The following is a 24979-nucleotide window of genomic DNA, read 5'->3' on the forward strand; positions in this document are numbered from 1 at the left end:
AGATGTTTTCTTCTGTTTTACCACTCCATTCTTATTTATTTCAGTAGCCCTTGATTGGATTTTCTCTTGAGCCTGCATTGAAAGGTGACCTAGTAGCTATAGCAAGCTGGCTGTGCCCTTAATTTCAAAGGTTGGGGGTTACATTTTCCTAGGATTTATCTGTAAATAGGCAGTCACCTGGGGGTTGGGTTGTGGGAAAGGATGCACATGCATACACCTGGAAGCTGTTGGAAGTGTGTCTGGCTGGGATTCAGGTTGCAAGATGAAATATTAAGATCTGCCTTCTAACATCCTTTAGTTTCCTGCTCCCATTTATGCAGATAAGTTTAGAAGGTCGGAGCTTTAAGTGATGTTCATTTAGAGAGAAGAGCATAAAAGGAGGAAGTAATTTATCCACAGTCCTCAGATAATGTCTGGAGCCCAAGGCTTCTCCTTGATCATGTATGCTACCTCATTCATTCACCAAGAAAACCCTCGACAGCTGGGCCTGCTTGGAGTGGTTATATTTCAAGGTTTTTCACAGGGGTTACAATAGGACAGTTTCCACCCCAATCAGGCACCAAAATAAAAGCAGGGACTTAAGATCCCAGTTCTTCAGCCTGAGCCATCACATGCTTGTACAATCTTCTAACCTCCCCCTAGACCCTAAGCCAGTGCTTGGGCAGAGAAATGAAGAGACAAAGAAATTAGTTACATTGCACCTGATAAACCTCAGAAGGGAGGAGCCAGCCTTAGCCTCCCTCCTCCCAGGTGCAAAATGTGTAAACAGTTAATGGAAAACAAAAAAGTGCGGTTAAGTGGCTCCCTTTCCTTCTCCCTGGTATTTGGGGAGAAAGGGTAGAGAGGACCATAGGAGGCAAGTTGGGCTTTTCTACTGCCTGACTGCTTGTTGAACATAACTGGGTGAAGCAGGGAGGGGCCAGTTTGCCCTTACCCACAGATCTAGGACAGTCCTTGTTCATTTCCACAGCTGCCAGTTAGGTGAATTGGTCAGGGGGTCAGTCTCTTGAGCCTGACTTGAGGCTGGGATAGCCCTGTCTTTCTCTGTTGATTATGTGGCGCATATATATATTATTTATATAAATATTCCTATGTACAAGAACAAGAGTGGCTTTCATGGAGGGAGGGAGGCTGGGGGCTGCAAGGCTTCACCACTGTTGGGATTGTCCAGTTCAGTGCTGTCACAGTCTGAGTCCTCGGAATTGGGAGGGCCCTGTGAAAAGGAGACATGCAAGGAGGGGTGAGGCTCAGAATCTCTTGTATAAACCTATCTTCTGGTCTCTGCATCCATCTACCCAATAGCTCTCAAATGACCAGGTATCTCTTCCCTGCCCAGTACTGCCTGTTTCTGTTACTCACCTGCTCCTCCCTGAGTAGGTCCTGGTGCTGGATGGGCAAGGAGGGTTCAGGGCCTGTAACCACCTCTGAAGCAGGTTGGTCTAGTGGGATTTCTGATCCCTGGGAGCACATGTCATCAGACCGTTCATCTGGCCGCTCATCAGTGTTGGTACTGCCAACATCAGGTGTGCCACTGGGGGATGGCTCACTAGCTGTGCCTTCCTCCCCATCTGATGGATTCTCTGAGCTGAAGGTAGAGAGTGACTGGCGCATGTTCAGGCCCTGAGGCCACCTATAGGTCAGCGAGACACCTACGGCTTGACTGCGCTTCTTGCAGCCCAGGAAGCAAAAGAATGTCATTACTTCTTGTGCTCCATCACTCACCTCTGGCTTGATGTCAGCTCTACTTCACTGTCTACTTCCCCTTCCTCTTCCTCTGATGATATGCCACGTTTCTGTAGGAGAGATGAATAGACTGGTCAAAAGTGGGAAGAGGTAATGGGCCCAGGGAAGGGGAACATAATTCTAAAGCATTAAGTAGGGAATGGCTTAAGATAAAGAGCCTAATGTGGGAGGTGAGTTAATGCATTTGGACCCCAGGGAGAAAAAGAACTCAGAACCCTCTCATACTTTACCTGACTTCTGGTGACAGCAGCCCTGTACAGCAGTGCAGCTGGGGTCAAGTGCTGGGACCCAGCCCGGCTTCCTCCCCGTCCCGCCGTCCCTTCCCTTCCAGTTCCCAGCAGCCCTGCACCATCACCAGGCCCTACTGGTGGAGGTGGCTCCCCTTTGGCTCCCCCAGGTGAATCTGGGCTGGTGGAGCCAGGTGCTGAGCCCTCACTTGGGGGGGTGTCGCCCCGGGCTGGAGGTGGTGAGCCAGGATCCCCAGTTTCCCCTGTGGCCCCCCGGCCCCGAGCTCCCAGTGCTGCTGACAGCAGATCTGGGGATGAAGAGGACATCTTTCGTAGCAGGAGGTCATGATGGAGCCCACGGAGGGCTGGAGGGCAGGCTTCCCAGGCTGAGGGTCCCCCTCCTAGCACCCCTGGGCTTCCTGGTCCCCCAGGTTCATGGGGTGGCACAGCAGCACGAAGCCCAGGCAGGTCCCCACAGCTGCCCTTGGCACTGGCTTTGCGATGACGGGTCTTGCCACGGCGATTCCGTCCTGGTGAGGGGGGACCCTTAGGACACCCAGGAAGACCCACCCCACTCAGGGCTGCATCTAGTTTTGGTAGCAAAGACTCAGTCTTGAGGATATCTGGCCTGGTGGGAGAGGGGAAGGACAAGTTTGAGATTAACAAATTTATCAACTGAAAGCATTCCCTAACCTTGGGCAGTACACAAAGCACTCCTCTCCCCTTTCTAAATACACAGTACCAGTCTTCCTGGCATCCTTGACTCCTACTCCCTGCTTCTGCATCCCTCTTGCCAATTTTGAATCTCGGCACTTAACTCTGGTCTCACCTTTTGCTGTGGGGTGACAGCTTCTGTGGAACATTCCTCTTCTTGATGAGCTTCTCCATTGTGTTCCCATGCAGGAGACCCCGCGAAGGGTGTGACTTCAGCAGACCTGGGCACCTCCGCTCTAAAGCTTGTTCCCTCCTAAAGACACACACCACTTCAGTTGGGCATGTGACCAAGAAGGGGGACCCAGGCTTAGTAGCATCTGAGTCAGGCACAGCTTCATGAAAGTGGGATTAGGGTTGTGTAAGGGCCTTATGGTTACCTGAGGAGTTCCCGCTCCTTAAGCTCCAATTGCAACATAAGGGCATTAAGTTCCATGTACAGGTTGTTGGCTCTCTCCAGCTTCCGTTCATAGTGTTCCCTGATGTCCAAGGCATGTCTGCAATGGGCAGAAGAGTCCCTGAGGTTAGCTGGCTTCACTGGGTGCCATAGTTGATCCCAGTCCCTGAGAACTGGTCCATGGTCCCTGCTGTTGCTGAAATCCCCTTTCCAAACACAGGCACACACCTGAGCTCCTCCCTCCTCCGCATCACCAGCTCCTCTTCTAGGCGGTGCAGACATGTCCCTTCTGACTTAATTTTTTCAAAGTGCAGCTTTACCTCTTCACGCCACTCTGCCTGGGGGTGGAGAAATAATGAGGGGTGAGGAACATAGGAGTGAGGAACATGATTGACCAACACCAGGTCTCAGCCTCCCAAAGCACATTTATTCCATCCCAATCAACCCTTCCCAGCCTCCCCTCAAAGAGAGGAAGCTCAGGTGTTCATTTTCCTACCCACAGCACACCTGGGACTTAAAATAAGTCTCCTGGGGTGTAGAAAGGACATCTGCTGAAGCAATGTCTAGATGTAGCAGGATCTGTCGGAATGATGGACGATTTCGTGGTTTGCTGTTCCTGGAGGCGTTAAAGAAGGAATTTGAGGGAGGACCAGAAAGGAATTAGGGCATCCTTTCTCAGTGTCCTAATGAACCCAATCCTAGAATGGACTCTGATAAAAATTCCCTATTCAATTATGTCTAGGAAATGTTATCTGTTAGCATAGCAAAACCCTGCAGTAAGCAAACCTATTCATTTTCAACTTGCTTGCCAAAACAAAACCTTTTCCCTAATGACTCCATTAAAAGAAACACACTTTGGGAAATGTTTAACCAAAGATTAGAAATGTTCAACCTTCCTTTGGGGTCTAGGTTCCAAATAAGGGACCAAGGCTCTTCCCTCCTGTGTTCTAAAAATTGTAGTGCTTGCCCATGGTCACAGAAAGCCTGTGTGGCTTTGAATCTAATGCACTCCTGCAGATTACTGGTTAATCCACCTCTCATTTCTACATTGTAGTCCCTTGGATTCATGGTCTGAATCCTGGGGTCTTCAAAAGCCATATATGGCAACTCTGTCCCCTTTTCCCTGTTCATGATTCTGGGCCCAAATGCCTGGATTCTACATGCTGGTTAACCAGCAATACCCCTTAGCTTCCCAGCTTTGCCAGGCCACTCTTACCAGCACTGGCGAAGCAGGATTTTGAAGCCATCTGGACAGCTGGAGGGCACAGGCAGATGAAGACTGTTGCTTCCCACACCCCAGATGATGGCTGAGGAATCTACATCTTTGTAGGGAATCTCACCAGTCAGCAGTTCCCATAGCACCACACCAAAGGACCTGGGGAGAAGAGGGGATATCACTTGGGAGGTGATCCCTCCAAAGGACCTGTTTGCTACCAACACATCTCACTTGCACTCAGGCCCGGGAAACCCTCTTCCCTCCCACACTCCCTATGCTGGCCACCTGCTATTCTCAGTCCTCAGCCTGGCCCTCACCAGATGTCGACCTTCTCAGACACAGGCTCGTTACGAATCACTTCAGGGGCCATCCAGGCTACTGTTCCTGCAAAGGACATCTTGGTGCTCTTGTCACTCAACTCCTTGGAAGTGCCAAAATCGGAGATCTTCACCACATCGTCGTACGTGATTAGCATGCTGGTAAAGAGTGTAGTCAGCTGGGGTCCAGGCCCCTCCACACACCTCATCCATTGCAGCAACTCTACTTTTCTGTTAAATCCTTTGGGACACCCAGGGGGCTCACCACAACCCTGGGTTAGGACTGTCACTGGGAGGGGTTTCTGAGATGGCCACATGGGCATAGGACAGGGTCTGGAAGCAGGGAGATGGCTACACTGACGTGGGTGGCGTTATCTGCAGGAGACCATGCACATCAGTGTCTCCCTGCTTGCTTGCTTACTCACTTGGGGGACTTGAGGTCTCTATGGATAATCTTGTGCAGGTGCAGGTAGTTCATGCCACCAGCGATGCCCATGGACCAGTCAACCAGCAAGGAAGGGGTGACAGGGCGGCCAGCCCGCAGTACCTCATACAGCTGGCCCTGGGCGCAGAACTCCATGAGGATACAGTAGCAGGGAGCCTGGGTGCACACACCCCTGGGGACCAAACAGTAGTATGAACCAGCCCAGTATACCTGGAACCTCATTCCCACCCATGCCATTTGGGTGTCTCTTTTAAAAAGGATAGGGTAGCCCTAGCTGGTTTGGCTCAGTGGATAGTGTCAGCCTGTGGACTGAAGGGTCCCAGGTTCGATGCCAGTCGGGCACATGCCAAGGTTGCCAACTTGGTCCCCAATGGGGGGGGGCGTGCAGGAGGCAGCCAATCAGTGATTCTCATCATTGATGTTTCTATCTCTCCCTCTCCCTTCCTCTCTGAAATAAAAAAATATATTTTAGAAAATAAAAATAAAAAATAAATAAGGGTAGGGTAGCCCAGCCGGTGTGGGTCAGTGGTTGAGCCTCTACCCATGAACCAGGAGGTCAGGGCATATGCCCATGTTGCAGGCTTGATCCCTAGTAGGGGGCATGCATGAGGCAGTCAATCAATGATTCTGATCATTGATGTTTCTATCTCCCTCTCTGAAATCAATAAAAACATTAAAAAAAAAAAAAAAGGGTAGGATAGCCCAGTGTAGCACAATCGATTGGAGCGTCGTCCTGTGCACCGAAGGTTCGATTCTGGGTCGGGAGACATACCTGGGTTGTGGGTTCAATCCCCGGTCAGGCCACATCCAGGAGGCAACCAACAGCTGTTTCCCTCTCTCAGTGATATTTCTCTCCCTCATACCAATAAAAATATATCCTCAGGAGAGGATTTAAAAAATTTATAAAAATATTTTTTAAAAGTAAATAAATGGTGGGGAAGATCCCTGCTGCCCAAGTAGGTCCCTACCCTCAGCATAGTATCCCCAACCCCTGCCCTGAACCTTACTTGAAAGTGATGATGTTGGGGTGCTTTAGCTTTCGCAGGTGCTTGATGTCAGTCTCTTTCAGGTCCCGTACCTTCTTCACAGCCACCTCTTCCCCATGGAAACGCCCCAGAAAGACAGCACCCTGGGCCCCTGAGCCCACCCACTGCAGATCCAGGATTTCCTCAAAGGGGACCTCCCAAAGGTCTGTGGGCAGGAGGCACAGTGTCACAAGGTTCAGAGAGAGCCACCCTCAGGGCCTTGTGATGGTCAGGTACAGGGAGAGGATAGGGTTAGCTGAAATGACTCAAGGAGGGTGAGGCAAAAAAGTAGCCAAAATAGGTCACGAAGACTAGGTTTCGGGGGACAGGGAAGGCAATGAATGAATGGGTGGCCTAAAAAAAAAAGCTGGGAAGTCAGTAGCTGATGGATGGATAAGGAGCTTGGGCCAAGCTCAGGGGAGAGGGTCAACAGGTGAGTTAGATGGGATTGTGCAACAGATCTCAAGCTCAGGGAAACAGGGAGAGAGTCCCTGAGGACAAAGTGGACAAAGCCTACCTTCCTGCTGCTGCTTGTGCTCTGTGGAGTAGGCTTTGCCGATCATGGTCCAGACAGGGCGCAGGCAGCCAAAGAGGCCTTCCAGGAAGCCACTGCCGCTCTGGCACTGCAGCCGCACCTCATCTGCTCGAACTCTGGGCACCCGACTCTCAGGGGACCCAGCGGCTCCCCCTGGGCCTCCTGCATCCTGCTCATGTAGCTGCAGGACACTGTTGGCAAAAGGCTCAGGAGGTGGCTCTCCACCTGGGGAGGGGCTGGGTCCACCCCCGCCCTGCCCACCCAGTGGCACTACGTCTCGAAGTACACACTGGGTAGGCGTCAGGTCTTTCTCAGGGGTGCAGTCAGAAGTGTCTGGGTCCAGCTTGCGCATGGACGCCTCGCTTAGGGTGGACACGAAACCCCCAAAGGAAGGGGAGGGTGTGCGGGTCTCATGGAGGCAGGCCATGGCCTCTAGGCCCCAGTGTGGCGGTGAGCGATGGGCCCTATAGGAACAAAGGAGGGAGAAATGGTCAAAGCCACAGGCACGTCAGCTCAGAATGCTCACTCTAGAGTCACAGGCACAAGTTGGGGAGCTGGGCTCCCTACTGGAAATAACATTTGAGTCTCACCGTCAGGTACTCATCCCCCTTCGCAAGTTTCACCTGGGACCCATCTTAGGAAACCTGATACACAGGCTTCCACTGAAGTGTCTATTAGTAACACAAGTCTGAGAATGATACTCAGGTATACAGGTAACATACCTGAGTATCATTCTCAGGTAGACACAGGTAACGGCCCTGCTCAGGTACTGGTAAAATATATCTCAAGTTCAAGTGTTATGGTAACAGACTAGTCCCTTCTCCCTGTAAGATTACTGCAATTTGCCTTAGGAGCACATATTTCTTTCACTTGAGGCTCACATGCACACACACATGTCATATAAGGGTCTCAGATATATATACCTTTTGAGTCTCAACCTTAGGCACCTAAAAGTAACACACCTAGGGCCCTTGCACGGAAGCACGCATAGGTGACAGTGATAACACTCAGCATCACTCAAGCACTCTCAGATGACATTCCTGGGCCTCACGCTCGAGTACTTACACATGATACAGCTGAGGCAGTAGCAGGAACACTAAACTCAGGTGAGAGTATCCTGAGGCTCAGAGATCACATCTGGTCTCCCGTGAGGGTGCTCAGAGGTACACACCTGGGCTTCTTCCAGATACGTGAAGGCAGTAACCAATCAACTCCACTATCTCCCCAGCACAGTTGGGGAACAAGGCAGAACCATTCAATGGGGGTGCAGAAGCTGTGTCAGGACAAGCTGTAGCCTACTGCTTCATCCTGCTTAGCCTAACCCCCATCAGCCCAGCTTCTCCCCTAGGCGGTCAGTTAGAGTAGACCCTGTCTCCTCTTTTTCCATGGCCTCATTCCCAGATTCCCAAACTAAGACCCAGCTTTCTAGACAATGAAGATATGTCCCAATCCATAGCTGGATGCTACTTAAGCAATCATCAAGAACTCTGAATCCTGGCCTTGCCTCTGCCTCTTACTGGCTGTGTGACTTCAGGCGAGCTGTATTTGAGCCCGTTTCTCCAACTGTACAAAGGGTAAACCAGCTATCATTCAGGCACAGCCAATTCTGCGCCCTATACCAAACTTGTCCAGAGCTTGACACAGGGGGTCATTCTAGTCGCCCGTCTCCTTCCACATCCAGTCAGTTAACCAAATCCTGTGACATGAGGGTTCCTGAGGACAGCAATCCTCATTGTTCCTTAACCCCCTGCACCAGAACCCGAGTCCCATCAGGAGAGGGATGTCAGGAATCTACACATAGAAAAGGCTCACTGATAATGACGCAGATCAACATGGACGTCTGGCATCTCTGGTGGTCTCAGCTCCTGTAACATTTAATTTGCAGGCCTCTCTAAGCCTTTTTCAGTGGGTGTGTTGGACCCAGAATCTGTGTATAGAACAAGCACCTCAGATGATTCTTGTGCCTGACACATTTAAAAAGTTCTGACCCGATGCCATTCTATTCTCCCTTCTCTACTCCCACTTTACTACTTAATTCAGGCCTTATTAGCTGTGTCACCTGACCCAGGACAACTGCCTCTTAAATGGTTTCCAAGTTCTTCCAAAGCCCCCCGCCCCCGAGCCCGTTCTCCACCAGCCTTTAAAATAATTTTTTTTCTCTTTTTAAATCCTCACTCGAGGATATATTTACTGATTTGAGAGAGAGAAAGGAAGAAGAAGGAGAGAGAAACATTGATCGGTTGCCTTCTGTACCCACCCTGACAGGGGATGGAGCTGAAAACCCAGGTATGTGCCCTGACCAGGAATTGAAGTCAAAACGTTGTTGGGTGTATCAGGGGATGCTCCAAACTAAAAGATGGCCAGCAACCCCTCTTCTGCTTCAAACCCTTTAGTATGCTCCACTGCCTTTGGTCCGCCTGCCTGACCTTTGAGCTCTGGCCCCTTCCCAGCCTCATCTGCCACTGCTCGGACCCGCCCAGGCCATACATAACTGGGTTGAGAATGGCTAACTCTCATGGAAGGCTTACTATACATGTTAGCCTCTGTCATAGTCACATGAGCTCATTTAATGCTCAGAGCTCTATGGGAGGCATCTTTTGCCCATTTGACGGGTATTATTAAATAACCTGCCCAGGAAGCTTAGCTAGGAAGAGGCTCAGAATCGGTCCCCAGGTGTGCTCTCGAGCCGAATCTCTTGCTCTCCCATCTCACTTCATCCTGGAAGTCTCTCTCTCCCCCCCCCCCCCCCCCCCCCCCCGGCCCTGCTGCTGTGGCACAGTCCCCTGTGCTTCTGTCATGGCTCCCATTACCCTGGCCGCATGTGATAGGGCGCCTGGCTCCTCCGAGAGCATGAGTTCGCATGGGATCCATCCCGGGGCCTCAAACAGCACCTGGCGAGCAGGCAGGTGCTCAGTAAGATGGGGCCACTGCTTCACTCACCCCAGAGGAGTGTCTTAAGGACCGCACCTACACTACCTACCACTCAGACCCAGCCAGCGAAGGACATACCACCACTGGCCCCTTTATATTCCTGAGAAAACAGGCGCAGAGAGCTGAAATCAGTCCGGTCCATCCTCTGAATCCCCAACACATCCCACGAGATGAGCGCCTTCAAGGGGTTAGATGCAAATGACACTACAATGCAAATGACAAACACAGGCCAAATAACAAGCCAGTTCGCCGCAGAATTCCCCCTGGAGGATCTGCGGGCTGCCACCAGCGCCCCTCAAACGGGGCTTCCCTTCCGAACCCCTGAGAAGACAGGCGGGAGCTCCCTGGCAGGCCAGCAGGGCGGGACGGCGGGGTCGGCGTTGGAGGCGCCAGGACCACTTGCCGGCCCGCTAGAAGCCCCAGTGAAGGCCAATCGAGGCGGAGAGGAAGGGGTTACGGGCCCATCACCCCCTCCCCTTCCCGGTCGTCACGTGGCGCGTGGCTGCGGGCGGGGGCCGGCAGCAGGAGGAGGGGGTCCGGGTCGGGAAGGGGAGGGGATACAAGTTGAGGAAAGCGCAGGGCGATGCGGCGTAACCATGACGACTGGGCCCAAGGCGGCGCGTGAAGTCACCGGGACCAGATTAGCCCTGGGTCACGTGAGCAGCGACGGCGGGGGTGGGGCTGCGCCTCGGCCCCGCCCCCGACCCGGGCTGGCCCACGTGCAGCTGCCGGCCGCTCCGGTGCACCTCTCCTGCCCCCACCTCCCTCCCTCGGCCCCGCATTCAGATCTCCGGCTGGGCGCAAGCAGAGGGAGCCTGATGCTGGAGAGGGGGCTTGGTTTGGCATTGGGGGGGTGCAGTGTCACAGAGAAAGCAGGAAATGGGGAGAAAGGGAGAATAAACACAGAAAGGACAACAGGCACAGCCAGAGAGGGAGAGACAAGTTGAGAGATACAAAGACAGAAACAGCGTGAAGCCAGGAAGAGCCAAACCTGAGAAGAATGGATTGAAAAACTGATTTTGAAAAGCAGAGACACTGAGAAAAAGGAGAGGAAAAGGGACTGACTGAAGAACAGGATGATTCGTTTTCTGTTTAGAAGCTGAGCCTTGAGTAGGCACAGCACCTGGCTTTTAAAAGGCAATTTGCAGCCTTCGTTTGGCGTTTGGCAACTAAGAGGTTCAGGCATAGAGAGGGTGACATGAAGCCCAGCCTCTCTCCAGCTCACCAGCTTCCCCAGAGAGCCCTCTGGTATCCAGGGCCAGCAGCTGGGAGAGAGGGAGAGGAGCCATTTCACCTGTTTGTCTTTTAGGGCAGTGGGAGCAGCTGAAGAAAAAGATGGGACTAAGGCAGTGGTCGGCAAATTCATTAGTCAACAGAGCCAAATATCAACAGTACAACGATTGAAATTTCTTTTGAGAGCCAAATTTTTTAAACTTAAACTTCTTCTAACGCCACTTCTTCAAAATAGACTCGCCCAGGCTGTGGTATTTTGTGGAAGAGCCACACTCAAGGGGCCAAAGAGCCGCTTGTGGCTCGAGAGCCGCAGTTTGCCAACCACGGGACTAAGGGAAAGGGAGGGAATCTATCCAGGCTCAATCCACCCTCACCCTGTTCTCAGGCTAATGACAACTCTTCCAGATTGACCTGAAGGGGTGAGGCTCCAGGGAGCTGTAGTAAATGGGAGATATCTCTCTTGCAGCAACCCCCCCCCCCCCCCCCCGCCCTTTCCTTTCTCTCTGACCTGCCAGCTGTGCCCCACTGCTCCCCCTCCCCCGCCCCGGCTGGGCCTTGGAGCCAGGGCTTTGGGGGGATATGGCTAGGAACCCCTGGCCCAGACATTTGGTCACCTGGGGGAGGGGAGCTGTCTCCCCAGCCATCAATTATGCAGAGCATTGGGGAAGGGCAGGGATGTGACGGGAGTGGGTGGATATGTCAGTCATCTGTCCACCATGTTTATCAAGTGCTTACTGTGCAGAACTCTGTTCCAGATTGGGTGAGGGGACAGAGTGGTCCCTAAGCTATACATCTTCCAGGGTAAGAGGCTTTTTGGACACCTTGACACCCAGTTTCAGCTACCAGATTCTCTGCTTTGGTGCTGGTTCCCAGAGTGCCTCTTCAGGAGGCTGTATAAGTGGTGAAGGCAGGGAATACCCTCTTCCCCCTTTTTCTTCCTAGGTTCCCAGCCTGAGATGCTGGAGGCCCGTGGCAAGGAAACCCTTTGAATTCTTCCTTGGTTCCTCCTAACAGCTTCGTCTCAATGCCAGGCTGCTTATCTGGCTGTCTTGGAGGCTCAGTTTCGAGGCCAAACCATCTAAATCTTGGGTGTTCACACTGAGCACGAGCCACTTGTTCTGGCCTTCACTTGGTACTCAGGAAGAGGAGGGAGATTCCCCTTCTTTCTTGAGTGGGGGTGGGAAGGGAGGCCTTCATGGGGAAAGGAGACCGGAGACTGGAAGGTTAGTCTCACCTCTGCAGGCTTTGAGACCCTTAGAGGATGGACTGACCCCTTCTGGCCATGCCTTCTGGTCATTTGGCTGCAGCTTGCTGTTTTGCATCTTATAGAGTCCATGGTCCTGGCCCCAGGGTTCTTCTCAGACAAAAAGAACTACAACTTTTCTCAGTGCCCTCATGAGGGGGAAATGCCTTCTCCTGAGAACCTGGAGAAATCGAAATCCAGGCCCTCGGCCTCTTACAGGCCGAGCCCCGAGAACCCTCATGGTCACCACATCTTCCAGCAGAGTGGGCAGTGAAGGTGCTGAGAAATGGAGGGAATTACAAAGCCAGCTTTGGATTTGGATAGATCCGAACTAGAACCTCAGTTTTGCCAAAAATTAGTTTAAGAAATGTAACCTCTCCAAGGCTCCCAACTGTACCTCATGGGGTGGGGAGGGTTAAGTAAAACGATGTAGGGATGCTCTAAACACAGTCCCTGGCTTGTCTTCCTGGTTGGCTGGACACCGGGTCTTTCTTTGTGAATTCTGGAAAGGCCACCTCTTTCTGTCTGACCAGAACAAGGGAGACTTGGTCTCCAACCTTCTGCTTCCCCGAGGCAAATCTCAACTTCAGGTCCCAGGCACACCAGGTCACAGCGGCGGCGGTGTGCCAGAGTCCCGTCATTCCTCTACCAGGTCCTTGGTCCTTCCTCTGCAAATCCTGCCAGACTTCCTCCTCCGCTCTGAGGAGGAAGGCTAATTCTCTGCAGCCCATCCTCACCCCCTGGCCAGTGTGGTCTAGAATTACCCCTCAGCCCTGCTCTTTCAAGTCTGAGGGAAGGAAAGGGTAGGAGCAAGATATGATGGGCCACGGAGCTCACAAAGGGTCTTTCCTGCTCAGAACCTCAGGAGAACCTGGAGGAAGCTCAGCGTATTTTAACAAACAGTCCCTGAGCTGAATGTGCATTTTAAAAGAGCTTGAGGGATAGATACCAGTGTACCATTTCCTAGGTAGGTGGAATTGTGGGTGTTTTTCTTCTTGTGGCTTATCTATATTTTCTAGTATTTCAGTAATAACTTTAAATTGCTTTCAAGTAAGAAATTTAAAAATCTACTTTTAAAGAGATGAAAATTACCGAGTGTTGTCCATTTCTGTCACCTAGCTTGGGACAGTGTGCAGTAGAGGGAGAGTGGATGACCTGAGAATCAGAGAGGCTTGGTTGACATCCTGTCTCTGCTCCTGATCATTTGGGCAACCTGGAATATGCGACTTCTTAACAGACATCGGCTCCTTCATCTCTAAATGGGGCAGTGGTACCTCTGCCACACAATGGTATGCACTTTATAATGCATTGGGTAAGAACACAGGCTCTGGTTCAGCTCTGGCCACATATTAACCTTTTCACTTCGAACAGATTACTTAAGTATTAGTTTCTTCATCCCTAAAATAGAGATGATGATGATAATACTACCTCTTAGTCCTGTTGTAAGTCTTGTTGAATAAAGTTCCTGGCCCAGTCCCTGGCACCCAGCAAGCCCCCTATAAGCATTAGCCATGTGAAAAGTGCCTGACAAGCTTTAGAAGGGGTTTTATTCATGTAATTCCCATCTTTTCTTTCCCTTTCCCTCTGCCACAAAAGCAAGAAGCCGTAGGCAGGGTACCAGTGGAAAGGGACAAGGGACACGGACAAACAGGAGGGAGAAAAGGGGAGCAAGGAAAGAGGAAAGCAAAGGACAGGGGCTCTTTATCCTGGGTGATCTTCGGCCTCTTCTGCAATAGAGTCCCTGCTTCCTCAGCACCTTCCCCAACACACACAGCCCTAGTCCTGGGAGCAAATGAAGCAGAGGCCAGTCTCTGTGGGCAACCCCTCATGAAGCCCCTGGCCCCTGCTGGCATCTTCACACTTTGCTCCTTTTCCCCCAGCAGGGACTTCCGAAGGGTGGTTCCCCCGTCCATTATTTCTCCCCAGCCCAGGCAGGACTGCACACAATGAGCCATTTTTCCGTTAGGTGAGTCCTGGGTGGAGGGTACTAGAATTTAGAGCAGTGATGGGCAACCTTTTGAGCTTGGTGTGTCAAACTTCGCCAAAAAACTGAGCATAACTCGGGTAGTGTGTCACTTTGAGGAAAAAACATTATTTCGCAAATGTTTCATCCTCAGGAGCAGCAAATGTTTCATCCTGGGCATGCGGCCGCGTGTCATCAGAAATGGCTACGCGTGTCAGTGCTGACACGCGTGTCATAGGTTCGCCATCACTGATTTAGAGTCTTCTTCCTGGCAAAGCCAGGTGACCACATCATCATTTCCATCACTTGCTGGGCAGGACTGGGAAACAGCAGCTGGTTTTTAGAGGGGTTCTGCCATCCTCAGTTGTAAGGACACCCAGGAAGTCCTGAGCCACTTCCTTACTTAAACTTCTTGCCTCCTCTGCCCATACTGGGTCTAACGAGGGGAAGGATATTTAGTTGTGCATTTTCATGTGTGCGGGAGGTGGGTCTCCCAGAATCCCCTCAGTCCCCAATGTGAGTGGGTGAGCAGCAGGCTTGAGAGGGAAGCTGCTCTTGCCCCTCCTAAGTGTGAGATAGAAAAGAGCAGGCGCTACCAGCTCAGAGGAACTTCAGTGTCTGCTTAGAAAGGCCAGGGCACACCTGGGTCCTTGCCTTCCTGAATCCTCTCTGCTTGCCTTTCCTTGGTATGAAGGACACTCTGGCTGAAAACCAGAGTTCCCAGAGCCATGGGGTTAATCCTGAAAGTTGGAGGGGAGTTGCACGTTGTTTAGTGGAAGGCACTGACTGTCTTGAGGTAACTCGGGTGGGGAGAGACCTCCTGGATGAGGACCACTCACTCACTCTCCTCCCAAAGGGAACAGGTAATGGAGTTAAAAGGTAGGACTACTCCCTAAATTCTAGGATTCTTATGTATTTTTAAGCCAAGGAGTTTGAGGCGTGTGTGGGTAAAAGGGAGGAGGAGGTTCATGAAAGGCCTGGGCTTGGGAAATGGGTGAGGAAAACGAGAGGAGATGGAAGGACAGAGGGAGAAACCCACATATGAATGGAGGAGGGGAGGATGCAACAGCTGTATGGAGAAGGTGACTGCCATAGCTGGAGGGGATTGGGGGCTTCACCGTGGACGGGGAAGGAGACCACGGCCTGGGCCTCCAGGAACAGGTGCTCGCTGCCTGTAATCCTCAGGTGCAGCCTGCTAAGTGTGTGTGTTTGCGGGGAGGTTGGGGGTCGGTGGGCCCACCAGGCCTTGTCCATCCTTCCTTGCCTTCTTTCTCAAGGGCCAAAACTCCTCCTCCTCCTTCCCTCTTCTCCTTCTGAGGAAGAGTGGGAGGAGAGGAGGATGGTCTCTTGCCCGCTGTCCTTAAGTCGGTTCCCCATCCATACCCCCACCCCCACCCCATACGGTCCTTTTAAGCTTTTGAGGCTCTTCATCTCCCATCTCCCCGCTGGGCCAAGCTGGGCCGCAGCGTCCCTCCCCTCCGTTCCTCTCCTTCCCATCCCCACAGGCGTCGGGTCCAGGTCTACAGTTCCTCCATTCCCACAGCCTCAGCATCCCCGCTGCACCCTCCCCCACCCCGCCACAGCTGCATCCCGACCCTCCCTCGCTACCGGGGTCCCAGGACCCGGACCCATCCCTGCCCCCCGCTCCCCACGACTCGGCCCGGCTCTCACCTCGGGGGCTCCGCGGCCGCAGCACAAAAGGCGGCGCTGCTGCAGCTCGGCTCCGGATGCTGCTCCCGCCTCCTCCTCCTTCTCCTCCTCCTCCTCTCCTCCCCCCGCTGCCCTCCACCGGACCCGGGGCGCCTTCAGAGGCGATGCTCGCGCGGTGTACCGGTGTCAGCCCCAGATTTCTCCCCCCACCCCCCAACCCCTAGCCCCGTCCCTACTGCGCTTGAACTCCCGCTCCTTCCCAGGCCCCTGCCCCCGGCCCCCCGGGACGGACACGCCCTGAGCGGGGGATGCTACGCTGGAGCCGCCGGCCTCTTAAAGGAGCCCGCGGCTGCCATCCGGTGCACTCCAGGCGGGTCCCTGGTCTGTCTGGGGCCCTCGCCTCCCTGCGGGCGGTCCCACCCGGGGCCTTAAGCTGATTCCAAAGGAGCCCCCTAAGACTAGTCTTACAAACCCCTCCTACACCCTGAGGCAGTAGCCCCTTAGATGGGAAAACACCCCACCCCTGCGCACTAGCACTGCTCCCCCAGTCATACCAATTTTGCCAGCTTTCCTTCCCCTAATTGTCACCACTCCAGTTCCAGCCAATGGGAATCCACTCAGCTCAATTCCCTCCCCCTTCCGTGTTCCTGGATGACCCCCCAATATTCCAAGATTCTTCTGGACCTCCGCCCCAGGCTCAGCCTTCTCTTCCCTGACCCACTCTTAGAACACTCATGAGAATCAGATATTTTTTCGTGATTTCTTTCTCTGCAAGGTCACAAGATTTTCCTTCACCTTTCAGTTCAGTGGTTGTGAGACTTTGGGAAGGAGGGACTGGACCTCTGAAAGCCAGATTAGCCGACTGTCTTAAGAGGCCAACATTTTCTCTTGCTCTCAACTGAGACCCAAGACCCATGGCAGAGGAGATGAGACCACCATGGGCTTTAGTCCTTCCAATCCTGTCGTCCCCTCGATTCTCAGGCTCCGGAGGGGTCTCCGGGCCGGCCACAGAAGGTTCCCTAGGGTGAACCCGGGAACAGCCACAGAAAGGTGCATTCTAGAAAGGCTTTAGAAAAGAAACAGGCTGCGGGCAGAATTAAATGGGAAGAGAGGTAAAGGACAACCTAGGAAAAGGAAGCAGGTTCTGTGAGACGAAGGCCCGGACGCTAGGGGCCTGGGCTGAGGGCCAAGGGTGAACTGTCTGAGATGGACTCGCACGTACCACTGCCCCGCACTCGGAGGGGCAGAGAACCGTGCTCTCCCGCGTCCCGGTCAGGCCTACCCTCGCAGACCGCGGAGAGTCAGGACCCGACAGCAGTCTCACCACTAGCCAATCACAACCTTTTTTCCAGAAAGAGGCGGGGTCAAAGGCACTGACTTCTTCCTTGTCCCTGCCCCTCGGGGGAAGTAACCAATCGCAATACACCCAGAGCAGGTAAGCGCAGTCGGGAATAACCAATTGCGCCGGAAGCTTCTCGTGCAGGCTTGACCCTGCCCCTCCAGCTGCGACAAACGTGACACGCGAGCTCCTGGGTTCGGTAGTTTTCTGAGCACCGGAAACCTTGCCCCCCGACCTCCCGCTCCGCCACCGGGGAGTTAGCCCTACCGCCCGCCCCAGCCGCTTCCACGCTGCTAATGCGCATGTCCAGAGCCTCCCCCCTTCTCCCCCCCCAGCCAGGGGAGAGGAGGCGCGGAAGGAAGGAGGCGGGATAGTATTTAAAACAAACAACCCACCCTCCTCTCGGGGAGCGACTGTGTAGGGGTCCGCTCCTCCCAGAAGGCGGCGCTGCCTGCGAGGGCGGACCACGCGGAGGGTTGTGGGGCGGATAGCTCCCCTCCTGCTGGAGGCTCATAGAGTCGGGTGGGCGGGGGGACTCCATGTCCCAGAATGCCCCACGGCGGGCCCGACCGGCCGCGACTCCGGGCTTGGCCCCGGCCCTAGCCTGTCGGCGGTGTATTGGGGCGCGTGGAGGCAGAAGTCACGGTGGCGCCCGCGGGGACGGAGGAGGGAATGAGTGAAGAGGAGCAGGGCTCCGGCACTACCACGGGCTGCGGGCTGCCCAGGTGAGCGGCCTTGCATCGATCGCTGCAGGGCGAAGAGCGTGGCGCTGTGCGGAGGGGTAGCGGCGCGGCCCCAGCATGCACCTGGCCTGAGGGTTGTTCCCGGCAAGCACTGGGGTATTGGGCCGCGGTTCCCGGCAGTCACCCGAGCAGTGGCCACTGCCTCCAGCTCGAAATAGTTTGGGGCTGGTCCGGTTCCCAGACTGTACTGGGGCATTGGGCTTTATGCCCCCGACATTCAGTGCATTTGGTGGGTAACTGGGTTCCTGGCTGCACTGTGTTAGGGGACATGCACTTCCAACCTGCACTCGGGTACAGGATCCCACGCCTTAATTGAGACAGGAACAGTGCATTTCCCGCTTGCCCTAGGGCAGTGGACCCTGCTCTCCCAGCCTGCACCTCTAAACATTGAACCTAGCCTATGACTGCTGTACTGCCTGGGGTCCCCTGGACCTTGTGACCCCCATAGTGTGCCTGGGTCTGATATAGCAGTGGTTGGCCAGGTGGGTGCAGAGAGGGGAGGTGTGATGAGGGTCTGTGCCCCTCCCCCCAGTATAGAGCAAATGCTGGCAGCCAACCCAGGCAAGACCCCGATCAGCCTTCTGCAGGAGTATGGGACCAGAATAGGGAAGACGCCCGTGTACGACCTTCTCAAAGCCGAGGGCCAAGCCCACCAGCCTAATTTCACCTTTCGGGTCACCGTTGGCGACACCAGCTGCACTGGTGAGGAAGGCTTGGGCCAGCCTTGCTGGGGTGTTCATTCGCAGGGCCCCAATGGCTTTATTTCTTGGAGTCTCTTCACAGTCCTCTTCTCCAAGAGCCGTGAGGGAGGGAGAGGTTTCAGGGGGAAAAGCCACTGGCTGGATTGGGAGAACAGGTCTGTGAGGAGGTGGGTAGTTCTTGGGAGTGTTTAGAGGAGCAAGCAAGATTGCCACAGTGATCTGGCAGATCGTCAGCATCCTAGAGGAAAAATGAAAAGGAGACAAACCGAAATCTCAGCGAAGTGTTTGGGGAGTGAGTGTCAGCTGTGCTGGGCTCTGTAGCAGGTGCTTAATTTAATTCCTATTTAATCATAAACCTCAGTCTAATCCAGTGATGTAGGTGGTAGTACCCTCAAGTTGAATAGGAGGAGACAGGCTCAGAGGGGTTCAATGACTGGTGCAAGGTCACCCATTCTTAGTAAGTCAGAGCCAGGCTTTGACGCTAGAACCTACCTTATTTCAATTTTTACAGCCATCTCTATTTACTGAGAGAAAGTGCTTCCCAAAGGAAAGTAAGGCAGAGAAAGAATCGCCACCCAAGGTGTCTGAGCTCAGGAGCAGTTCTGTCCGGCATGGCTTGGTTTGGGGAGCTCATAGAACACTTCCAGTTTTGGACAGGGGTTGGTCAGTGAGGAGGAGCTTGGTTGACTCGCTGTAGCTGTGAGGAGAGAGGCTGTGGGATGCTGGTTTCTCTTCCAGTGACCTCCAGTATTGCCCACACCCCCTCTCTCAGGTCAGGGCCCCAGCAAGAAGGCAGCCAAGCACAAGGCAGCTGAGGTGGCCCTCAAACACCTCAAAGGGGGGAGCATGCTGGAGCCGGCCCTGGAGGACAGCAGGTGAGGGAGGAACAGCTGAGGCATCCTAAGAGGCCCTGCCAGGAACCCAGGCCCCTGCGTCAGCCCCTTTGCCCAGTAGGCCTGACCTGGTGACACTTGGCCACCTGATCTTCTCTTCCTGAGTTTCCTCTGGACCTGAGCAGGGTGCTTCCTGGGGGAAATGGCCAGCTCCACGGAGGGATTGTGGCTGTGGTTTGGGGTTCAGGCTAAGGAGGGGAAAGGGTGGAGGCTGAGGCTGGAGGGTGTTGCCTTCTCTGTCTAGCAAGATATCCTTTCCTCTTCTGCACTGAGGTTGGAGTTTTTTGCTCCTATAGTTCTTGGGTAGAGAGACCCTCTTTCTCTTTTCCTCAGTCTTTTTGATCCAGTGTTTGGCAAGCAAAGGATCCCAGGAGGAAGAGCTGGTGGTTGAGCTTCCCTGAGTCTTTGACTCAAATGGGAAGTTTTCTTAGGGGATGGGCAGGTGAGGAGGACCTGGGTCCCCCACCCTTTCACTGTCCCCGCTCCACAGGGGTGTGAATCAGAGGCTCCCTTCCCCTCGGGAAGTTCTTTTTCTCCCTTAGACTCTTCACTGCCTGAGGACGGTCCGGATTTTGCTGCTGCAGCGGCTGCTACTCCTGTTCCATCTGCTGCCCCAACCAGGTATCTTGTGTCTTCTGACTGCCTGGTGGGGGGCAGGGGGGGGGAGGAATGGGTCCTGGCTCCTGGCCCCCAGCCCTTGGACCCAGGCTGGTCAGGCATGAGGAAGTCTGAGAGTAAACAGAGGCTGGAGTAGTCGGGGACCAGAGTTTGAAGAATTTGCACCAGCTGGTAAGCTTTTGGGACAAGTGGTAACCAGTTATTTTTAAATGGCCATGTGGGTGATGTTTGACCCATGTTAAGGGTCTTGCAGGCCCCATTTTCTTCCGAGTTGGCCCCATGATGGTCCTGTGTTTGAGTCCCATCCGGTTCTTCCAGGGACTGGATATACAGCCCCTCTCCCACTGTCCTGGCGAGGGGGTGATCACATGTTCCAGAAAATTGAAATGGGTCTGGGACCTGGAGGAGACTCACTTGCAGGGGAGGGGGAAGGAAAGGCGGCTGGGAGTTTGGGGTGGGGGAAACCAAAACGAGGCTTAGGACTCCTGGGCAGCAGCAGACAAAACTAGTCCCCTCAGCTTTGGCCCTGGGCCCTTTTTCCTTCAGGAGCCCCCCCATGGAGGTGCAGCCCCCCGTCTCCCCTCAGCAGTCTGAGTGCAACCCTGTTGGTGCTCTGCAGGTGTGCCCCCTCATTTCCTGTGCATGCCCGTCCTCCCTTGAACCAGGGGCCATGAGGGCAGGTTATGGGGGGCGTTTGCCCTTTCTGAGGGCTTTTTTTCACCCCATTTGTTCCTCCTCTAGTCTGGAATCTGAGGCCCCTCGGGTAGGAGGGAAAGGATGTTTGGACTCTTCTCGCTCAGCCCGTCCACCCTTGTTTCTCCCTCCCAAGGAGCTGGTGGTGCAGAAGGGCTGGCGGTTGCCTGAGTACACGGTGACTCAGGAGTCGGGGCCGGCCCACCGCAAAGAGTTCACCATGACCTGCAGAGTGGAGCGCTTCATTGAGATTGGTAACTGGGCAGAAGGGAGTTCTTGCAGCTCCTGTCCCCCAACACTCCAGTCCTGGCCACAGGCAGCACCTAGCTTCTCTGCTACAGCCCCGCGCTTTTGGCTGAGACCCCCAGCTTGGCTCCTGCCTCTTAGCTTCTTCCTTACGCCCTGTCTTCCCCCTTCTTCTGGCCAACCAGATTCTCAGGTGCATGGCAGGTCCTGAGCTCCCCTTTCTAATCGATGTCTCTTAAGGGGACCCTCAACCCAGATTTGAGCCCGGTGGAAAGCACTGAGTCTGTTGGGAGTTATAATCCAGTAACCCTCTCCCCGCATGCAGGCAGTGGCACTTCCAAAAAGCTGGCAAAGCGCAATGCGGCCGCCAAAATGCTGCTTCGAGTGCACACGGTGCCTCTGGATGCCCGGGACGGGAACGAGGCAGAACCTGACGATGACCACTTCTCCATTGTGAGTGGCTTGTGGGCCATCCCCCAGGCCAGGCCAGGGCACTGGGGACTCGGTTCTGTGACTCGGGAGTGAGCCTTTCTGGGTCCCAGGCCTGCTTCTGTCCATTTTCCTATCGGAGCCAGGATTCTTGGGGTTCCCGTTCAGCTTCAGCTGTAGGCCCACCTGGTGAGTGTCTTGGGGGAGCTGGTGCAGGCCAGGGGCCTGCAGGCTTTTGTTCCTGTGATGAGGAAGGCAGCTTGGCCATCCAGTCCAGGGTCTGATAGGGACAGGGATAGGGGGTCATACGGGAATTGACTTGAGGGGAGGCAGGCTGGAGGTACCCTTCTTTGGGCTATTCTCTCCCGGGACATTAAATGTCTCTCAAATGCCAGGGTCCCAGCCCAATGCCACATCTTTCTCACTGTCTTCATCTCGTCAGGGTGTGGGCTCCCGCCTGGATGGACTTCGGAACCGGGGCCCAGGCTGCACCTGGGATTCTCTGCGAAATTCGGTGGGAGAGAAGATCCTGTCCCTCCGCAGCTGCTCCCTGGGCTCCTTAGGTGCCCTGGGCCCTGCCTGCTGCAGTGTCCTCAGCGAGCTGTCTGAGGAGCAGGCCTTCCATGTCAGCTACCTGGATATTGGTATGGCTAGTTGGGGGGCCGGGGGATGGTGGGGACTGGACCAGAGCAAGTACACATGGGGATAAGGAGTGGGGGGAGGGCATGATGGCGGCATGGATCCCACCCCCCCACCCCCGGTGCTGCCTCGCCACCCGACACTGCCTCCTCCTCTCTCTCGGTCTCCAGAGGAGTTGAGCCTGAGTGGGCTCTGCCAGTGCCTGGTGGAGCTGTCCACACAGCCGATCACCGTGTGTCACGGCTCTGCAGCCACCAGGGAGGCAGCTCGCGGCGAGGCGGCTCGCCGTGCCCTGCAGTACCTCAAGATCATGGCGGGCAGCAAGTAAAGCTCCAGCTGGACTCCTGGACATACAACCTTGCTCCCTGCTCTTCCTGCTCTCGGCCCAGGCATCTGCCCAGCTCTGGCACCCTCTGGAGGTGCCATCTCTACCTCTGACAGACTGCCTCCCTGCAGGCCGAGGAGGGCATGGGCCCAGGAGCCAGGGACCACAGTGCCTCAGTGGCCCAGGATCCGTCCTGTTACTGGTGATGGAGGGGAATGAAATCGGACCGTCCCCTAGAGCCCAGAATAAATGTGCTGCTTTTATTAAACCCTCATCTTTCCGTTTCCCTGAGTAGTTGATGGCAGAGAGTTTCGTGCCAGATCACCTCCCCTTTGTGCCTCCCCACCTTGTTCTGCACATGTCCCCGTGCTTGCTTTTCTGGTGGCAGGAGGCTGGGTGCAGTGACTTCTGGGAACCCCATCACCTGTGTTTCTGGAGTTTGGTGGAGATGGAGGGACTGGTTCTTGCCATGGGCTCCCTCCCAGCCCCATCAAGTCTTAGACACAGACACCTGATTCAGAAGCCAGGCAGCTTTATTTGGGGGGGGGGGGGGGCACACATGGCACTTTTGGGTGTGGACCTTGCATGCAGATGGATCAAGGGATGACATGTCACTTCTTCCCAAAGCGCTGAGGGGCAGCCAGACTCCAGAACGGGGAGCTCAGCCCCTCCCCAGCTCGGGTACTCAGCCGTTCGTTGCTCCCGGAGCCCTGGGTGTTTCTGCCAAACCTTAGGAGAGATCCATCTTCAGCTGTAGGTCCTTCCAGTCCCCCCTTCTGTAGCCCCCTCCCTCTCTCCTCCCCTGGCCCCTGCCTTGCCGGTGTCCCTCTCAGACTCACCTTTGGGGCTGAAACGGGAAGGCTGGGCCCCGGCCGGGTCTCTGCATGGCCTGGAGCAGCGAGAGGAAGAGTGACGCAGGAGCCTCGGCATCCTGTGGCGTGCGGGGTCCGGTGTCTTCCTCCTGTGGTACAGGGACACCCAGCAGGGAATATGGGCAAAGACATGACATTCAGGTCAGTAGGGGAAGGATGTGGCTTCCAGTGACTAAGTTGTAGGAGGCTGAGTAGCCATTTCTTCAAACAAAGACCCTAGCCACAAGTGTTTGAACCGAGAGCACAAGTCCCATGCTGAGGTAGAGAGAAACAGTGATGTGGGGAGGGGTGCGCACTTACCATGAAGATCTGATCTCCACCCCGGCCCCCTGGTCCTTCAGCGTGGCCCCAGTCTGTCACTAAAAGCAGCACCACCAGCAGCACTGCTGCCTGCCTGGAATCCATGCCGTCATCTGCCTTCCTCCGGCCACATCTGCCTCTTATACCTGCTGTCCCCCTGCCGGCCACCCCCACCGCAGCTGGAGGGGGAGTCTAGAGCAGGCAATGGAGATGCACGACTCCATTAAGAGCCCCTGGGATCCCCGCCCATGGCCCCTCCGGGACTTCCTGCTCTCAGCCTCCGGCCCTAGCCCCTAAGCCTGGCATTACAGACTTTATTAGATGCATAAATCCTGTCTCCAGAGCTTGAGAAGCATCATTAATTGCAGATGCTTTGTCAGTGCCAGGCCCTGGGGGGCCTTTAAGAACCCCCAATCCCTCAACAGGTTGGAGAGCTCCAATTGATCACCTCCTCCTCTCTTTTCTAACTTGTAGAATAAAAGCATAAAGAAACCCCTGTCAGGAAGGGCTAGGTATTGTGTCCTGGAACAGAAGGAGTGGGGAGAAGAGGGTCAGAGTTGGCGGGGATGACCCAGCCGGGGTCCCTCCCCTAACGGCTGAGGCAGGGTCACCCAGCCCACTCACACCTCTGCATGTGTGCCTTTTAGAGCCACTATGAGATTTGCCTGTGGGTAGGAAAGTGAGATGCAGAAGGGAACAAAATGAAAGTGGGGAGCTCTCAGAGTGGGGATTGCTTCAAATGTTTGTAGATGGACCCCATCTTCACTAGAGGGCAATTGCTTGCTTCCGCCCTGCCTCACCTGGGGCTAGGGAGCCATCCCCGCAGCTGAGGCACTGCTGCCACCCTGTGGCCACAGCTCCACACTGTCAGGCCCAGCCATTTCCTTTTCTGGACTAGAGCTCTTTGAAAGATCAGGTGCATGGAGGTGCCTAGGGCCCTGATTCTACGGAGTTCCAGAAAGGCAGGGGCAGAATACAGGGGATGGACTATGACTTTGTCCATCTCACTCTAGTCACCCCGCCTCTGACTGGCTCTGACTTACTGGGGCGCGAGACTGGAATCCAGCCTTGGGAAATACCTGCTCCTCAGGAAGGGGTCCTTCAAATCACCTGGTGCCCTTTCCCTTCTGATCCTAGGATCCCTCCCCCCACTCCCCTCAGTAGTTCTGTAGCCATCCTGGAGAGGTGCCATGATGTAAAGAGCCTGTGACTGGCCTTGGCAAGCTGTCTACCTCTAAACTGCAGTTTCTTCACCCAGAACATGGCAACATAAAAAAACTACTTCCTAGGACAAGCATTATTTGAGCTACTTTTGGTCATCCATCCAGCACAGAATCTGACACAGAGCAAGAGTCCTCAGAATGTTAGCTGTGAGGAGCCGACACACCCGAGTCCCGGGAACTTACCATCTCCTGAGTCTTCGCATTTATCCTTGCACTGAGCTGGTTTCCGTCTCCTTGTGGCCTCCACCAGGGGGTCTTAGTTTGCCTCTTAAGTCTCACAGAACATCTCTCCATTCTTTCATGTGTGCAAGCCTTTAACAGG

The 24979-nt window shown here is 54.5% G+C and overlaps 3 protein-coding genes across 10 annotated transcripts; 1 reads left to right on the forward strand and 2 right to left on the reverse strand.

The window, feature by feature from the left end:
* Positions 1-47: 47 nt before the first annotated feature.
* Positions 48-15824, reverse strand: MAP3K12 (mitogen-activated protein kinase kinase kinase 12). Of its 4 annotated transcripts, XM_079774662.1 has the most exons (15): positions 9427-15373; positions 6907-7080; positions 6599-6807; positions 6064-6247; positions 5037-5228; positions 4612-4770; positions 4295-4453; positions 3586-3694; positions 3307-3416; positions 3062-3178; positions 2800-2937; positions 1974-2598; positions 1723-1793; positions 1360-1630; positions 48-1213 (listed from the first exon to the last, which is right to left on the reverse strand). In XM_079774662.1, exons 1-15 carry the CDS (start codon positions 9435-9437, stop codon positions 1115-1117), a joined length of 2628 nt encoding a protein of 875 aa, XP_079630788.1. In that variant the 5' UTR covers positions 9438-15373; the 3' UTR covers positions 48-1114. The 4 variants fall into 4 exon arrangements, with proteins under 4 accessions (XP_079630788.1, XP_079630786.1, XP_079630785.1 ...); XM_079774660.1 differs by lacking the exon at positions 9427-15373 and adding an exon at positions 15658-15824 and having other exon boundaries at positions 6599-7080; XM_079774659.1 differs by having other exon boundaries at positions 6599-7080.
* Positions 15825-17305: 1481 nt separating this feature from the next.
* TARBP2 (TARBP2 subunit of RISC loading complex) lies at positions 17306-22533 on the forward strand. 5 transcript variants are annotated; one of them, XM_079775127.1, is made up of 9 exons: positions 17306-17700; positions 18251-18420; positions 19192-19294; positions 19838-19933; positions 20477-20549; positions 20760-20877; positions 21195-21322; positions 21741-21942; positions 22108-22533. In XM_079775127.1, the coding sequence occupies exons 1-9, from the start codon at positions 17648-17650 to the stop codon at positions 22263-22265; spliced, it is 1101 nt and encodes a 366-aa protein (XP_079631253.1). In that variant the 5' UTR covers positions 17306-17647; the 3' UTR covers positions 22266-22533. The 5 variants fall into 5 exon arrangements, with proteins under 5 accessions (XP_079631253.1, XP_079631257.1, XP_079631256.1 ...); XM_079775131.1 differs by lacking the exons at positions 17306-17700; positions 19192-19294 and having other exon boundaries at positions 18405-18420; XM_079775130.1 differs by lacking the exons at positions 17306-17700; positions 18251-18420 and having other exon boundaries at positions 19248-19294; positions 19855-19933.
* Positions 22534-22621: 88 nt separating this feature from the next.
* On the reverse strand, positions 22622-23479 carry NPFF (neuropeptide FF-amide peptide precursor). Its single transcript, XM_079775132.1, is given in 4 exon segments — positions 22622-22991; positions 23102-23263; positions 23265-23308; positions 23310-23479. Coding segments are annotated over 4 exon segments (348 nt in total). The 5' UTR covers positions 23334-23479; the 3' UTR covers positions 22622-22873.
* Between the last annotated feature and the right edge of the window lie 1500 nt (positions 23480-24979).

This window comes from Cnephaeus nilssonii (genome assembly GCF_951640355.1).
Source record: "Cnephaeus nilssonii genome assembly, chromosome: 6".
NCBI classification, from domain to species: domain Eukaryota; kingdom Metazoa; phylum Chordata; class Mammalia; order Chiroptera; family Vespertilionidae; genus Cnephaeus; species Cnephaeus nilssonii.

Coding starts and splice junctions, on each gene's coding strand:
- MAP3K12 (XM_079774659.1), bottom strand. Junction 3,695..4,294: donor ATCCTGCTTCGCCAGTGCTG/GTAAGAGTGGCC, acceptor TAACGCCTCCAG/GAACAGCAAACCACGAAATC. Junction 1,794..1,973: donor CTGCTGTCACCAGAAGTCAG/GTAAAGTATGAG, acceptor TCTCTCCTACAG/AAACGTGGCATATCATCAGA.
- TARBP2 (XM_079775127.1), top strand. CDS start 17,648: ATGAGTGAAGAGGAGCAGGGCTCCGGCACTACCACGGGCTGCGGGCTG. Junction 18,421..19,191: donor TGGCGACACCAGCTGCACTG/GTGAGGAAGGCT, acceptor CCCCTCTCTCAG/GTCAGGGCCCCAGCAAGAAG. Junction 21,943..22,107: donor TGTCAGCTACCTGGATATTG/GTATGGCTAGTT, acceptor CTCGGTCTCCAG/AGGAGTTGAGCCTGAGTGGG.